The following is a 15,548-nucleotide window of genomic DNA, read 5'->3' on the forward strand; positions in this document are numbered from 1 at the left end:
AGCAGAGAAGGCCAGGGCAGGCTCCTCTTTCCCATGGTGGCCAGCGCTCAGCTGCCTCCCCGCTGGCTGGGCAGAACCTGAAGATGCTAGGGAACAGTTCTGGTGTATCACCTGCCATCAGCCCTGCTTGTTCTCTCTCTTCTCTTTTCTTTTTTCCCTTGTATCTTTATTGCATTTTTTCCCATTACCATTTAGTCCCCTTACATCACCCTCCCTAGCCCTGCCTGTTCATCAAATGGTTTAAAAGCAGGGGATGCCCTGGCTGGTGTGGCTCAGTGGACTGAGCATCCGCCTGCCGACCCACAGGTCCCTGCTTGGATTCCGTCAGGGCCCATACGGCCCCAGTAGGGGGCGTGCGAGAGACAACCAATTAATGTCCCTCTCACCAATGTTTCTCTCCCTCCTTCTCCCCCTCCTTTCCCCTCTAAAAATAAATAAATCTTAAAAAAAAAGCAATGGCTGATAGTCTCCAGTCTCAAGTTCAAGGGACCCATACTGCTGGCCACATTTCACCATGTGGGCCTTTTGCTTTTTTTAAAGCTCTGTTCAGGCCCCCTCCCAAGATGTATCTTCCTTCTGTAAAGAGTCCAGTTCTCCCCAGCCCTTTGTGGACTTACAAGGCAGAATGCCAGCAGTGGCCTGGGAGGGATGGAGATAGGAACCTGGGGACCCTGTCAGAAAAATGCCCTCCCCGGAAATAAACCTAGTTGAACCCGAATGCACCGTGGCTGTGCCTGGCCGGCAGCAGAAGTGACTCTCCCCCCTACAGAGAGCCCGCCTCCCTCCCTGGGCACACAGAAGGGGGCAGCCCGGCCAGTTGCAGCCCACGCCAGTCACGTCGCGCCTGTGAGCCCCAGTCCGTGACGTGACAGATTTAGAGAACGTGCTCCATGATTCTGTCACATAAAACAAACTCCATACACGTGTCCTGCCCCAGCTGAGTCCTGATGAATGCACTTAAGGTTGGGCCATTTGCAAACAGGCATTTGATTTGGGCCATCTTTTTAAAAAATTTTACTCTTACCTGAGGACATTTTTTTATTGCTTTTAGAGAGAGGCAGGGATGGAGGGAGGGAGAGAAACATCAGTGTGAGAGAGAAACACTGGTTGGTTGCCTCTTGTATGCGTCCCCCATCAGGGAAGGAACCCACAACCCAGGCATTTGTCCTGACGGGGAATCAAACTGGCAACAAACTGGCTTTGTGGGACAATGCCCAACCCACTGACCCACACCGATCAGGGTCCCACTTGTGTTTCTTTCCTCCATCAGTTCTTGTTGCTGCATTTCCTGTGTTTGCAGCCAAAAGATCCCCGGCAAGTACAAGCTTCTGCCGCTGCAGAAAAAACGCACGCAGGGATTTCGGTCTCTGCAGCATAAAAAACAAGCTGCAACCTAATTAAGTCACACCTGCAGCTTTAGGTGAAGAGCCCCTCCGGCTGGAACTCGGGGACCTTCCCATGACCTTGTTACCTCACCATGCGCTGGGGCTCAAAGACCTCCGCAGGAAGACTTCACACAGATCCGGAAACCCCACAGAAAGCCACTTCCCGCCCTGGTCAGCCCCTGTGTTTAGTGTCTGTGCCTTGGAAAGAAATACAGGCTCCTTCGCTGTGGGATGTTAACTGTTTTATTAATTTAGGGCTAACACTGTGTTTGCTCTGTGGATCTCTCCTTCAGAGGCGTGGACGCGACCGACACCTGCGGGGGTCCCCCCACCCCAGCTCGTGGGGACCAGTCGCAGGACGCGCGGCAGTCCGAGGGGGAGGGGGCCGACATGGAGAGAAGTACAAGCTCGGGAGAATTTAAGGCAAATGTTACTCCCACGTGACGGGGAGCCGATCGAGCCGACCTGTGCATTTCAATGAAAATATATGAAATATTTGTCACAATAATGAACGTCGGTAAAAATCAGACACGTGTAGCTTATAAAACGCCTACACAGGTTTGGTGGGAAGAGGGCCCGCCGTGCTGCCGGGCTCGCAGCACACACAGACACCGCCACCCCCACCCCCACCTCGAGGACGAGGATCCCGAGGAGCCGGGGTGGGGGGGCACATGGGTTTTAACAGCAACCCCACCCACCGGGACGTGAATGGTGAACCACCCAGGGGCTGGGCGGACGTCTCGGTCGGAGGAACCGCTTGGTCATTGGGGCACCTTCCTGGCTGGCCCCCCCGGAACGCCTGCTGGGGACCCTCCTCAGAAGGCTGGGCATCCAGGTGGAGGCAGGCATGGACCGGGGCCACGAGACTCCTGCAGACACAGACTGAGGGCGCGGGGAGGGCGCTTGGCTCACTCAAAGGAGAGTGCTCCGGGGAAGGAAGACCCTCCCCCCATCCCTGGGGTTCGGAATCGGACTCTCTAAGCGACTGCAGCCATTTCAGAGGTCGCTGATTATGTAGAAGTAGATGCTCTACGCCCAGTGGTCAGACACTGTATGCCCCCCAATCTGTCTTATTTCTAGTCTGACCAAACTGTCCCCCTGGACTGCTCTGTAGCAGCTGGGGGAGCAGGTGCGGGCCCGGCCCTGCATTGAGCATGCGTGGGGACAGCCAGGTTCTGCGGGCTGGGCCCGGTGGCTGAGATTGACCTCGGAGCTGCTCGGAAGCCCCGGGCGGGGGAAAGGGTGACGTGGGAGGCCAAGTGGTGTGACTTTCTGCTTTGGTCTCGAAGATTCAGTAAACGTATGGTCCAAGCAGCTGGAGCCGTGGAGTCCCAGGATTCCCGTGGTTCCCGTGTGCAGTTGGCGGGAAGAATGCAGCCAGCAAGCGGAGTGGGAGAGGACAGCGCTGGGTCAGGGGCAGCCCCTGCAGGCGCCCCGCCCCCGCCCACGGGCTCCGGGTGCCCAGAGATGCGGCCCGAAGGACCTCGCTCCCGGGAAGATAAAGCTGTCGGGTGCAGGGCTCTGCCCCGGAAACGGGCTCTGGCCCCCAGTCCGGAGATGGGTGGACGGACCGACTGACGGGAGCGGCCCTGCCCTCCGTGGGCGGCCAGGCGCCCCTACCCAGCCAGGAGGCACGTGCGGCAGCAGAACTGAATGAAGAGCTTCCGTTCGCAGAGGCGGTTGGACTTCACCATCTCGCAGAATGTCTCGTCGGCTGGGGCACCGAAGCAGGAGAGAAAGGGGGCACGGGTCAGGCTTGGAGCCTCTGACCCCGGGGGGCGGGGGCACCTAGAAGGGGCAGGGACAGCAGAGCCACACAGAGCGGCCCTCCCCTTGGCTTTTGAGAATGCGTTGCCATTCGTGGGACCCAGGGAGCCTCCTGTGGCCACCTCACTTTCCTGGGCCGGATGCATAACCTGAGCACGTGACCCTGACAGAGGGAGCTTCTGGGCTGCAGCAGGACTCCCCTGATTGGTCCTTGGTCTCCTCTGAGCTCCCGTTTTCACACCCCGCCCTTCGGGCCTCCTGACTTGACCCCCAAAGTCAGGCCTCACCTAACAGAAGTCACGGTGCACGGGCCACCTGGGGGTGATGGCTTGAGCACGGAAACAGCACAATAACAAAATCATTTTTAAGAGTCGCTCCACAGACCGACCTGCAGCAGCTGGTTTGTGGCCGGGATGTGTGTCTGATCAACTAGAGAGGCCTCACGGGAAGGGAGGCAGGCTGGAGGGGACCCGGGACGGTCAGCTGAGGGCGGGGCAGGGCTGCCTTCCCCACGTTTTCCTTCCCTTTCCCTTTGGACCGGACGCGGCGCACCCGTCCCGCAGCTGGAGCTCACCGTTGCTGCAGGTGTGGTTGGCGACGCAGGAGGTCCCCAGCTGCGTGAAGCCCGTCTTACACCGGCTGCAGTTCCTGCTGGAGCCTTCGCAGCTCAGGCAGCTCTCGTCGCACCTGCACGGGGACACGGCTTCCCGTTGCCGCGCGTGCCAGAGGCCCTCCCTTCTTGACCTGCACCCCCTCGCTGGGACTGTGTCCCCCACGGTGGCCTGAAACCCTGGCCAAGTGTCTGCACGTCCAGCCTCCTGTCTGACTGCACTGTGGTGCTGGGAGGGGGAAGATGCTCACAGCCCGATGGCGGGAGCGCACTGGGAACGGCGGACGCCGTGTCTCCAAGACTCCACTGGGCTCACCTGGACACCCCCATGCAATGTTGGGGCTCAGGACAAGGCTCCACCCAAGGATGGGACACACCTGGTTCTGGACCTGCCCAGGGACAGCTGCTGAATCCACCAGGCTAAGTCTCCTTTGTGGTGACACTGGCCTGTCCCCCAGGGCGGGGGAGAGGGAGGCACCCTCCCAGTCCTGGCCCAGAGATGGGACCCAGGGCACCGGGACCCCAGGGGAGGGAGGGTGGGCACCCTCAGGCTCTCGGGCCAGCTCACACTCATGTATGTGCAGGGTGTCTGTGTCTGCTTTCACGGTGCTGGGGTTGAGTAGCTGTGACCGAGACCGTGTGGCTGGCAAAGCAGAGACTACGAACCACCAGGCCCCTTTATCGAAGGAGCTGGCCCACGCCGCCCTGGGGCTTGAGTCCAGCCAGGGGCTCTGTGCAGCGCTCCGGTCTGGTGCCCGCCTCCTTCTTTCCCAGCAGCGCGCCTGCGCCCTGACTTGCAGTGCAGGGGGGAGCCCCCGTGGAGTCTACTACTGGGGTGTGAGCCCTGCCAGGCAGGCCCCCCCAGGGATCTGTTTCCTGCCCTGTCCCAGCTACACAGTGCCTGGCACACAGCAGGAGCTCCACAAAGACTCCTTAAGTGAACCAAGGAATGAAAGCCGCCTGCTAACTTGTGCCCTTGGCCAGCCCTCCTCTGGCAGGCCCTTCTCTGCAAGGGGGTTCCTCTGCAAAGGGGTTCCTCTGAGAAGGGGTTCTGGTGTAAAGGGGTTCCTCTGCAAAGGGGTTCTGGTGTAAAGGGGTTCCTCTGCAAAGAGGTTCTGGTATAAAGGGGTTCCTCTGCAAAGGGGTTCTGGTGTAAAGGGGTTCCTCTGCAAAGGGGTTCTGGTGTAAAGGGGTCCCTCTGCGAAGGGGTTCTGGTGTGCCCACCATACCCGCCACAGTGGTGAGATGCTGCACACCTGTCCCCCAGCTGCCGGGGAAGGGCTGCCAGACTCGGTCCCCCTGCCACCCCTTTGCTGGTGCCAGCAGTGTCAGTCTGAGCCAGGAAGACCGCCTGACGGGCACATACCTCCGGCACACTTTGTGGAGCAAACCCCGCATCTCCTCTGGGTAGTAGCCCTCGTCACAGTCTGGCACGCACTTCCAGTCTTGGAAGCGGAAGTTGGCGGCGCAGTGAATACATTCTTCTCGGCTGGGTCCTGCGGGGCGCGGGGAAAGCAGCGGGTCTCAGGGCCTGCCTGCCCATCCCGTGTCCCAGGCCTGCTGCAGTGACCGTGAGAGCCGGCGGGCTGTTCTGATGTGCCAAGGACACCACCACCCCTGGACCTCCAAGTGCCCACCATGCGTCCCCACTGGGCCGTCCTCACCCACTGCGGGAGGTGGGCATACCACCCCATTTCACAGATGGGGACACGGAGGCAGGAGGCAAGCTCAGCACAGCCCACCACTGCCCAGGTCAAGTTCATGGGCCCTGACTCCCAATGCTCCCTTTCCCAACAGGCCTGGGCCCTGCCTCCACTAGAGCCAGCCACCTGAGCACTTGACCAGCGGCCGGACCAAAGGGAGGTGCGCCGTGAGTTTAACATTCATGCACACACACACTGAACTCCAAAGTCTTAGCCTAAAGAAGAAGGTGAAATAGTCATTTCTTATATCGACGATATGTTGAAACAACAGCGTTTTGGACACGTTGAGTTAAATAAGATAGGATTACTTTCACCTGCTTCCCTAGGACATTCAGAACCGTGGTCATGTTAGTGGCTTGTACCCTGTTTCTATCGGCTAGAACCTCGTGCAGGACGACGGGTGGGGGGAGACTGAGAGAAGAGACCTGGTGGGGACGGCGTGGACAGGTGCCTGGTACAGACAGGCGGGACGTTTCTGGCAGAGAGAAGAAAGGAGTGAGAGCCTGTGGGGCGGGGAGCAGTGGCCGGGAGGGACGCAAGCCCCGCCCATGGGGCCGAGAGTCCTGAGGGAGAACCTGCAGGCCTGCGGAGGGGCCGCACTGGTCCAGAATGGGGAAACCATTCTGTCTGGCCGTCTGCTCTCGCATTCATCTGTGCCAACGACTAGTGCGTGCTGGTGTCCGCCCCGAGCCAGATGTTCCCACAGAGAGCCTGATGGGACCTCAGAGAGACGCACCAAGGTGGCCGCTGGCCCGCAGCTTGGAGTGTTGGGCACAGGGGAGGCAATCGAGGATGCTCAGGGTGGTCGATCCCAGGACCCGACAGCCCTGGCTAAACTAAACAACTTGTCCACTCTCAAGTTTTTAAAATTTTATAGCGGGGGGCCCTGGCTGGCATAGCTCAGTGGATTGAGCGCGGGCTGTGAACCAAAGTGTCGCAGGTTCGATTCCCAGTCGGGGCACATGCCTGGGTTGCAGGTCATGGCCCCCAGCAACCACACACTGATGTTTCTCTCTCTCTATCTTTCTCCCTCCCTCCCTTCCTTCTCTAAAAATAAATAAATAAAATCTTTATAAAAATAAAATTGTATAGAGAGGGGAAAGGAGGGAGAAAGAGAGGGAGAAAAACAACAATAGGTGGTCAGCTCTCTCACACCCCCTACTGGGGACCTGTCCTGCAACCCAGGCATGTGCCCTCACAGGGAATCGAACCATCGACCCTTTGATTTGCAGGCCAGTGCTTAATCCACTGAGCCACAGCAGCCGGGGCTTGCCCATGCTCATTCGACTGTGGTCTCAGATGGAGATCTGACAGCAGAGGCGGTGATGTCTGGCCTCTTCCTCCTGGACTGAGTAACTCCTGCACAGAGACAGGGCCTCTCGCCTTCACAGACCCCTTCACAGACCGGGGTCTGCAGGGTGGTCCCACCGGCCTCGAAGCTCGAAGCTGTGCAGCTGGTTGGCCTCTCAGAATCGCAGCGTTCAGCCTGGGAGGGAATTCCGAGCTCATCCAGGACCGTGAGCCGAGGCAGAAGCGGGGCCCCCTGGGGTGACGGGACCTCCTTGGTACCAGCGGCCCACCCTGTTTGAATCTGTGCGTGGGGTGTCCTCCGCTGTCGCTCTGAGGCAGGCGAGGGGCGGCCCCCCAGGGGTGCAGGGGGTCTGTCTGGTTTACGTCCTGCAGGAAACGTGCTCTGTGCTTCGGCCAGCACCCCGGGGGCCCTGTCCCTTCTCTCCCGGGAGCCTCGGATGCCTCGGGAGCTGCCCTCTTCCCTGGGTCTCCCCTGCTGAAGCCTGCCCCCCGCACTGTCCTGCCTCGGCCACCAGGGGTCCTTAAGGTCCTTCACGCCTGAGGAGCTTCCGTGACTGCAAAGAACGCTCGAGATCTTGTTTGTGCTTAGTTCAGAGTTTGACTGACTGCACCTTAAAGCCGGTGAACCCCGTCTGGTGGGAGACCACGAGGAAGTTCTGTGGGCGCCCGTTGGCGACGGCTGCGCACCAGTGCGAACATGTGCTCAGTGCCATGAATGGGACGCTCAAAGGTGGTGAAGACACTGGGTTTTGTTTCATGGATAAAAACAGCCAATTCAACGCAAGTTCTCTGGACGATTACTAAACCGTTCTCGAGATTACTAAAGATTATGAACGCTGAGACGCGGCAGGTTGGTGCCAGTCAGGGGTGGGTGGGTGGAGCCAGGAACCTCCCCGTCTCATAGGTCCCCTGCCCCAACCCGTGGCAGCTGGGTGACCCTGGGTGATCACCTCCGCCCTGCCAGGACCTGCTGGGTCCCTGGACTGGGGATGGGCAAGAGGCTCATCCCCATGGAGTCCCCTACCAGCTGGATGCCCCGGGAGCACTGCTGGCCCGGGGGGCGGGGGCGGGCAGCAGTGGTCACTGAGTGGGGGCGGGGTGGGGAAGCCCCGGCACTTCCTCCCACAGACTCAGAGCAGGGAAATGGGGGTCCGTCTCCTCGATGCGTGGACACCAACAACAGTGGGGTGATTGCGGGGGGAGGGCAGGGAGGATGGCGGGTGGACGGGGTAAAGGGCAGGTAAATGGCAATGCCAAAAATACAATGAGAAACAAACTATTAAAATACATTAATGAATGACATTGCTGACAGTGAAAGCGCTAGAAAGCCACACCCCCCAATGTTATGGGCTCTAGAGCCTCTGAAACTTAAATGCGGGACAGGAGCCGTGCCCCTGAACGCTCCTGGGCTGCACACTGAGCCCAGGAGACAAAGAAGAAAAGGAATGATAGGTAAAAAGGCAATGGGGAGGACAGCAAGGAGGAGCAGCGGTGACGTCGGCAGCTGAGGACACTCCCGAATGCCGTGCCCAGCTCCTGGGGGCCGTAGCTGGGGGGGGCTGCCCCAGAAGGGGGACCCAGGCAGGCGCCTCTCCCACAGGATGCCAGGGCTCAGGCAGGGCCACGCCAGGAGGGCGTGCCCCACGGGCCCCCTTTCCCAGGACCGGCTCACTGCCACCAAGATTTACCAGAGACCAAATTCCTGAATGGTTACCGCAGGGAAAAAAAAAAAAATCTCAGCCCTAAGGCGGGTTTCTCAGAATAGGGGCCACAATACTGGGTCAGGAAGGAGAGTCGTGGGAAAGTCGTGGGAAGACTCCGCCTGCAAAGCCCCTGAGCCCTCAGGCTGGCAGCGCCGCCCTCCCAGCCGCGTGCAAACAACTCGCAGCACGACAGCCCATAACGTGGGCGCGTGCGGCGCGAGACCGGTGTCTGGAAGACGCCGTGCACCGCAATCCTGGCAGGGAGTCATAATCCACAGAAAGCTGCTGATGGGCGTCCTTTCCTGTTTGCAGAAAGGGTTCACGATAAGGGAAGCCGGGCGCAGAGAGCGAAGGTGACGTTTGGAGAAGCCCCCTTGACGGCTCTGCAGCGAAGACCCTGCCTGTGGGAGCCGGGGGGTGGAGAGGAGGCCAGCCTCCGGACCGGAGAGACTGCTCAGCCCGGAAACCCGGGCTGTCTGGCCAGAGTGCGCCTTTGCGGCTTTTTTTTAATTTATAAAATTGTGAAAAAGTGTCCAGAACATAAAATTTACTATGTGAACCAACTTTTTTTACATCCTCATCCGAGGACATGTTAATTGTTTTTAGAGAGACAGAAAGGGGATGTGGGGAGAGAGACACCGATTGGTTGCCTCTCCTACGTGCCCCAGCTGGGGATCGAACCCGCCACGTTCTGGTGTGTGGAATGATGCTCCAACCAACTGAGCCACCTGGCCAGGGCTAACCATTTTTAAGTGGTGTTCAGTGGCATGAGGTACCTTCACACGGTTGTGTAGCCATCGCCACTGTCCATCCACCCCAGAATTTCTTCCCCTTCCCAAACGGCCACGTCATGCCCATAAACAGTCAGCCACCCTCCCTCTGCCCCCCGGCCCCTGGGAGGGGCCTGTGTGACGACTTCACCCTACAAACCCCATGGCGGCGGCCCAAGAAGCCCTCGGGCGTTCTGGGTTTCCAGGGCAGGAGGCCAGCCCCCTGGGTGGCCCGGGCCGCGGGACCGCACCGCACAGGGCAGTCAGAGCCCGTGCCCACCACGAACTCACCCGTGCAGGCCTTGCAGGTAGGGTGGCACGGCCCGCACTTCATCTGCTCGGCATCAAAGTAGGTGCCCTGCTCACAGTCCAGAACGCAGCGGCCTTGCGAGAATCTGTGGAAAGGGGGTGCAGTGGGGAAAGGCACATTTTTAACACGTCCCTCCCGTGTTCTAATTAAACTGTGATTTGCCCTCGAATGCCCTTCAGGAGCGGAAATGCAAGCAGGAGAAGCTGCCCCGAAGCCAGCTGGAGCCCGGGCGCGCGGCTCGTCCGGGGCCTTCACGCAGAGCCTGCGCCTGCGGGTGGCCGGCGGGGTCCTGCTCCATCTCCAAAGCCCCGTGGCCTGGGTGCTGGCGCACATGGCCAAGTCTCCCGGCCTGCGATGGCTTCTCTTCACTGACATTAACCCAACTTGAACCTGAACTCCAAGAGGAGAACATCAGCGTGTGTGGGTCACCCCTGGCAGGCAGGCTGGCTCAGGTGCACTGCCTCTGAGCCCCTCTGCCAAGCGTTAGCAAGACTGATCCTGAAACCTGGACCAGCTCCTGCCTCTGCCCTTCACAATGAACTTGAGATCAAATGCAGTCCCGGGACCTAGCAGGCCCTGCCTAATGTGGCCCCTGCCTTCCCCTCTCAGCTCCTTGGTGCACGGAATCGGACTCGGGAGAAGACTGGCTCTGGCCCGCCGCCCACTCTGGGGTCCTATCTCTGCCACCTCCTAGCTGGGCCGCCTGACCCCGGGCAAGCCAGCCACCCTCTCTGACTGCGGTCTCCTCCCCTGTTCATTGGAAGGATCCTGCCCCCTCCTCCCTGCACCGCAGGGCGGTGTTGAGGCCTAAATGTGCAAATACTCATAAAATCTGGGTAAGGCATCTGGCACACAGCCGTGCGGACAAACGCCAGCCTCCACAACCTCTTCCGTCCCCAGGGTCACGCTGGGTCTGACGCCCACGTGGTACCTGGGTCTGCCACTGGAGACACGGGACAAGTGCCCGGGGTGGGGGGCGTGAGGCCCACAGGGTCCTGCGTTCAGGGGGAGAGGGCGGTGGGTCCCCGTGCAGAGCAGGTGCCCGGGGCTCTTCCCCACCGGGGCACCCAGGGGCAGCTGCGACTGGCAGTTAAATCAAGTCTTTGGACGAAGATTCTTCCTGCACTCGTCCCCCAAAAGAGATGGGGGAGGCGGGAGGCAGCGGCTCGCCCGCCGCTCCCACAACGTGAACGTGACTGTGATGATTTGAAGCCACAATTGAAGAGGATATTGGGCAATAAAAGGGAGCTTTCTGTGGATTATGGCTGGCGATAAAACCCCCCCGCTTCCGCTGATGTGGCTGCCGTATTTTCTCCCTGCCACACCATTCCCCGTGTGGGCGGCCAGCTTCCTCAGGCCCACGGGACCCACAGGACACAGGAAAGGGGGTCCCTGGGACCCTCCAGCACTTCCCCGCTGGCAGCCGGGTTCCAGCAAGCTGGAATTACGGAGCCCCCACCACCCCGACACCTTCAGTTCCGGGCCTGGGGTTGAGGGACCCTGGTCGGCGCGGGCATTATGGCCGCGGCTCCCAGGCCCCCTGCTGCGGCCAGTTCACTGTCCCCTTTGTCCTTTGGGGAACTGCTTCCTCCACTCCATTCTTTCACAACTGACCCCGCCTTGTCCAGCTAATGTCCCCTTCTTGCCACCAGCCTATGTGCTGGGGCATGGGACACCCGTCTCTCCTGACCTCCAGCCTCATCTGAGACAGAGGCTGGGTGAAAGGGAACCCCAAGAAAGCAGCCGCCACGTGCCTCCCGGGGAAAGCGTTGCTCTCCCCTGCTAGAGAAATGGGAGTCATTTTAATAATGTCCGCCTCCGAGGTCGCTGTGCAGATTCAGGGAGGCAGCGCCGGCGGGAGCCCCTGCGGGAGAGTGCTGGCCGACCGTTCTTCCTTCACAGCCCGCTCCGAAGAAACCGGCCCCGCAGGCCATGTCCATCCGGGCGGCGTTTGTGGGAAAGGGAGGCCGGGGAGGGGTGGGGTGGGAGGGGAGGGGTGGTGGTGCCATCCTCCAGCACCCGGGCCAGCAGCAACCCCACCTGGGCGCCCGTGAGGGAGGCAGAGTCCCAGGCCCCGCTCGGAGCTGCGGGGTCAGAACCTGCACCTGAGTAAGAGCCCTGGGGAAGCCAGGGCACATTACAGAGTGAGAAGCATCGCTCTTGCAGATTCTCTCCCCAGCTTCTCTTTCGTGTGACCCCACTCAAAAGCTCCTTTTGTAAAAGGGAGAGATAGTGGAAGGGAGAGAGAAAGAGAGGGAGAGAAACATCTACGTGAGAGAGAAACATTGATTGGTTGCCTCTCATACGCACCCAGACAAGGGGCCAAACCCGCCACCCGGGCCTGGGCCCTGACCGGGAATCGAACCCACGACCTTTTGGTTTGCGGAACAACGCCCAACCACCTGAGACACACCGGTCGGGGCTCAACCAGTTCTTCCGACCTTCCTTTCCATGCCCTCGCTCCCCTGTTCTTCCATTGCCTAGCCGCCTTTGACCGCATGCGTGAAACCTCTCCATCCGCGCATGTTCCTTGCCCCGTACACCCCCCCCCCCCACAGGCCGCCCTCTCCGCCTTAAACTACAGCAAATCGCTTCTGGAGAAGCTGCCATGGGTCAGGCACTGTCCTGGGCCCCGCATGCACCTCATGTCATTTCATCCTCACAAGCAGCGTTGACACCACGCCTCCACTTTACAAACGAGGAAGCAAAGATGTACGACTTCAGGGAACTTTCCCACAGGAGCAGGGCCGGGAGGCTGACCCTTCTGCATGCTGAGCTGCAGACTCCCCCTGGCCAGGCGGCTCTGTGGGTTGGAGTGTCGCCCCATACACCAAACACTGGAGGGTTTGATCCCGTTCAGGGCACAGGCCTGGGCCGCAGGTTCGATCCCCAGTCGGGGCACATATGGGAGGCCACTGATCAACATTTCTTATAGCGATGTTTCTTTCTCACAAAATCAAGAAATATGTTGTAGGGTGAGGATTAAAAAAAAAACACAACCTGAGACCCTGTTTTTAGACTGCAGGAGAGTTCACAGCGTCATTTCAAACAGAATGTCATCTAAACTTCCAGAGCATAACTCGGAGGAACACGTAATCACCATCTACCTGGTTACATTAAATACAATTTGGGCTCTGGTTCGTGTGGCTCAATGGATTGAGCACTGGCCTGTCAACCAAAGGGTTGCTGGTTCGATTCCCAGTCAGGGCACATGCCTGGGTTGCAGGCCAGGTCCCCAGTAGGGGGCGCATGAGAGGCAACCACACGTGGATGTTTCTCTCCTTCTCTTCCTCTCTCCCTTCCCCTCTCTAAAAATAAGTAAATAAAATAAAAAATGAAATAAACACAGTTTGGTTGCATGAACCAGACAGACAAACACCTCAGCACACCCCACTACAAACCGTTAACCCAGTGTAGCCTCTTAAAGGAGATGCGTGCAGAGCTTGATGGAAGACAGAGAACCAGAGTCCGACTGGGGAATAACTCTTAACCCTCACCCCGAAAGGCTTCTGGAAATTTTTAGCTTGCGGTAGAAATTTGCAGAAATGGGGCAAGTCAACAGCGGAAACAAAAAACCCAGCAGAGACAGGTTGCCGGGCGCGAGGTGGGCAGGGAGGGCTTTACCTGAATCCTCCTTTGCAGACGGTGCATTTCTCCGGTTCGTCCGCGCACTTCTTACAGCTCGGGTGGCACTTCCGGCAAGTTCTGTCACCTGGGGGAAAGAGGACGAGGAAGAGGACAGGAGAAGGGGGAGCGTGGACGTGAATCAGAGCTGGGCTGGGGAGACTCCGGCGCCATTCCAGAGTGGAGCCGGCAGGGCAGCGGGTCACGGGGCATCCGTGATGCAGAAATGAGACAGCCAGAGGCCGCGAGGGGACCGCGTGCCCGGGAGTCAGAGGACGGGTTTCCTGCCTCTGTGTTTCTGGAGTAAAGGGAAGTCCTCACACAAGCTCGGTGGGCCCTCCCCTTCCAGGGGAGATAGGAGACAGGCTCGGGGTCTGCTCATTTCCACAGGACGGAAGCCAGTTCCTGGCTGACTGAGCAGGTGACTTGGGTGTCTCAATGCCTGTGACAGGGTGGGGCCTGAGGTGCCTCTCACCTCCCCCTAGCGCCCTCTAGAGGTCCCCATGGAAGGCCTGGTGGTTGCGTGCAGAGACTCGAATCTCTGACACCCATCCTGCCTCTGGGGAAATTCTGGGTCGCCACGCCCTCACCTGCTCTGGCAGAGTCCTCATTGAGGTCACGCCCTCTAACCCTTCATCCCCACCACCTGCGTTTGGGGCCTGGACGCTCAGGGTGGCTGGCCACGCCTCCTGCCTCTCCCTCGGGGCCCCCAGGTGGCATTACACACACGTCACAAAGCGCTCACAGGGAGGACACAGGGGGTCACTGAGGGCGGCTGCTTCGTGCCTTGGGACCTGGGTGGGGCTGAAGGAGCCTCCAGCCCGAGAACAGGTCTGGTGGCAGCTCAGGGAGGTGTCACAAAGGCCACAAAGTGCACCTCGGATGACAACTGGTTTCCTTTCTGGAGTCTGGCTAATCCGCTGGCTTTGTCTGCCTTTCGGGACCCCCTGGCTCCTTGTCCACAGAGTCAGCGCCGTGCTGGGACAGCAGCGGGCCCGCAGGGGGCCCACAACCTGCACGGTCAGCAGCAACAAAACGGCGGCCTCGATGTAACCCAAACCCTCTCTTTGCCTCTTCCCCCTGGGCAGAGCAGAGCTGGTGAAACCCTGGCACTCGTCCAGAGTCCCACCCACCCCCCTTCTGGCACCTGGCTTCCCTTCTCAGAGCTCGAGGACCCCCTGTGCCATCACCAGATGCGGGCCTTTCGCCCCCTCTTGGCTGTTTCTCATCTGTGAGACCAGGGACATGACACCCCCCCTTCCAAGGGGTGTGGTGTGGGTGGCTGCTGTGTGGCAAGCACACCCCAAAAAGACGAACCTGTCCCTTCTGGCCGGCAGGCCACTCTTCATTTATGGGGGACCGCAAACCTTCCGTCCACCCTTACACCCCAACTTCAGCTCAGAGACTCTTCCTGGGAGGGCCTGTCACCCAGTTTTGATGGCCAAGCTGCTGCCGGCTCCCAAGCACCCCCTCTGCCCCCTGCCCACCCCCCCACCCCACGCCACCCCATCCCTGCCGGTGCACGGGGCATGGCGGCACGGCTGGTCCTTCCTGGAGGAGGCCGTGCAGGACGCACAGCAGGGTGCCCTCGGAGGCCTCCCCTCTCCATGTCCGACATCCTACTGACGCCAGAGCCACCGGCTCGAGCCGCCTCTCTGCCCATCCTCAGCCACAGACGTGGGCTTGCAGACCTGAGAGGCCCCGGACTACGGGACCCCTTGCAGCATCCCTTGGGACTGTTCTGGCCGCGTCTGTGTGTGACTGGCTGTCAACGAACAGGCCTGGAGGCTCCGATATCGCCGCCTCTCCCTCCCTCCCCGCTCCCTCCCCTGTTCCCCGTCCCTCCTCAGGATGGAGTGCACAGGAAGCCGAGGGCAGGGAACGTTCAACCAGGAGAGGGGTCCCCGGCCCAGGGAGGGGCCCGGCGACGCGCACTTACTTTCGGAGGCGTAAGACCCGGCCGGGCAGTGCACCATGCAGGTGTTCAGGTCCTGGTGGTGGTAGAACCCCGGGCGGCAGGACAGGCACTGGAGCGGGCTCTTGCCCCTGCAGGTCTCACAGCCCCGGTGGCACCTGCGGCAGCGTCTCCCGGCCATGTCCCCGAAGTAGCCCAAGGGACACTCGCTCACGCACTTCCTGGGGGAGGGGGGACAGAGAGGGCCTTGCCAAGTTAGCCAAGCCCTGGGCATCTCTGCTTGGCTCAGCGCTGGCAGCCCAAGCACCCTGGCCAAGGTCAAGCCAAGGTCGGGCCAAGGAGACCAAGGCCCCAGGGGTGAAGGTTAAACAACTGGTGCCCTTTGTCTTACCAAACAGTTGGGAGGTTCCCAAGTGCCCGGGAGAGGGTACAGGATGGGAACCTGGGAAT

General features: G+C 60.1%; 1 protein-coding gene across 2 annotated transcripts in view; it reads right to left on the reverse strand.

Annotated features, from left to right (window-relative positions):
- Positions 1-1,612: 1,612 nt before the first annotated feature.
- PCSK6 (proprotein convertase subtilisin/kexin type 6) overlaps positions 1,613-15,548 on the reverse strand; it is a 131,268-nt gene continuing 117,332 nt past the window's right edge. For both annotated transcript variants that reach the window (XM_045824937.1, XM_045824936.1), the window contains 6 exons: positions 15,123-15,319; positions 13,184-13,271; positions 9,541-9,644; positions 5,129-5,258; positions 3,727-3,839; positions 1,613-3,099 (listed from right to left, as the gene is read on the reverse strand). In XM_045824937.1, the coding sequence (XP_045680893.1) occupies positions 3,002-3,099; positions 3,727-3,839; positions 5,129-5,258; positions 9,541-9,644; positions 13,184-13,271; positions 15,123-15,319 (730 nt within the window). In that variant the 3' untranslated portion in view covers positions 1,613-3,001. The remainder of the gene's footprint in view (positions 3,100-3,726; positions 3,840-5,128; positions 5,259-9,540; positions 9,645-13,183; positions 13,272-15,122; positions 15,320-15,548) is intronic.

The sequence above is a fragment of the Phyllostomus hastatus genome, unplaced genomic scaffold (genome assembly GCF_019186645.2).
Source record: "Phyllostomus hastatus isolate PE091 unplaced genomic scaffold, TTU_PhHast_1.1 phas_scaffold_555, whole genome shotgun sequence".
Taxonomy (NCBI): Eukaryota; Metazoa; Chordata; class Mammalia; order Chiroptera; family Phyllostomidae; genus Phyllostomus; species Phyllostomus hastatus.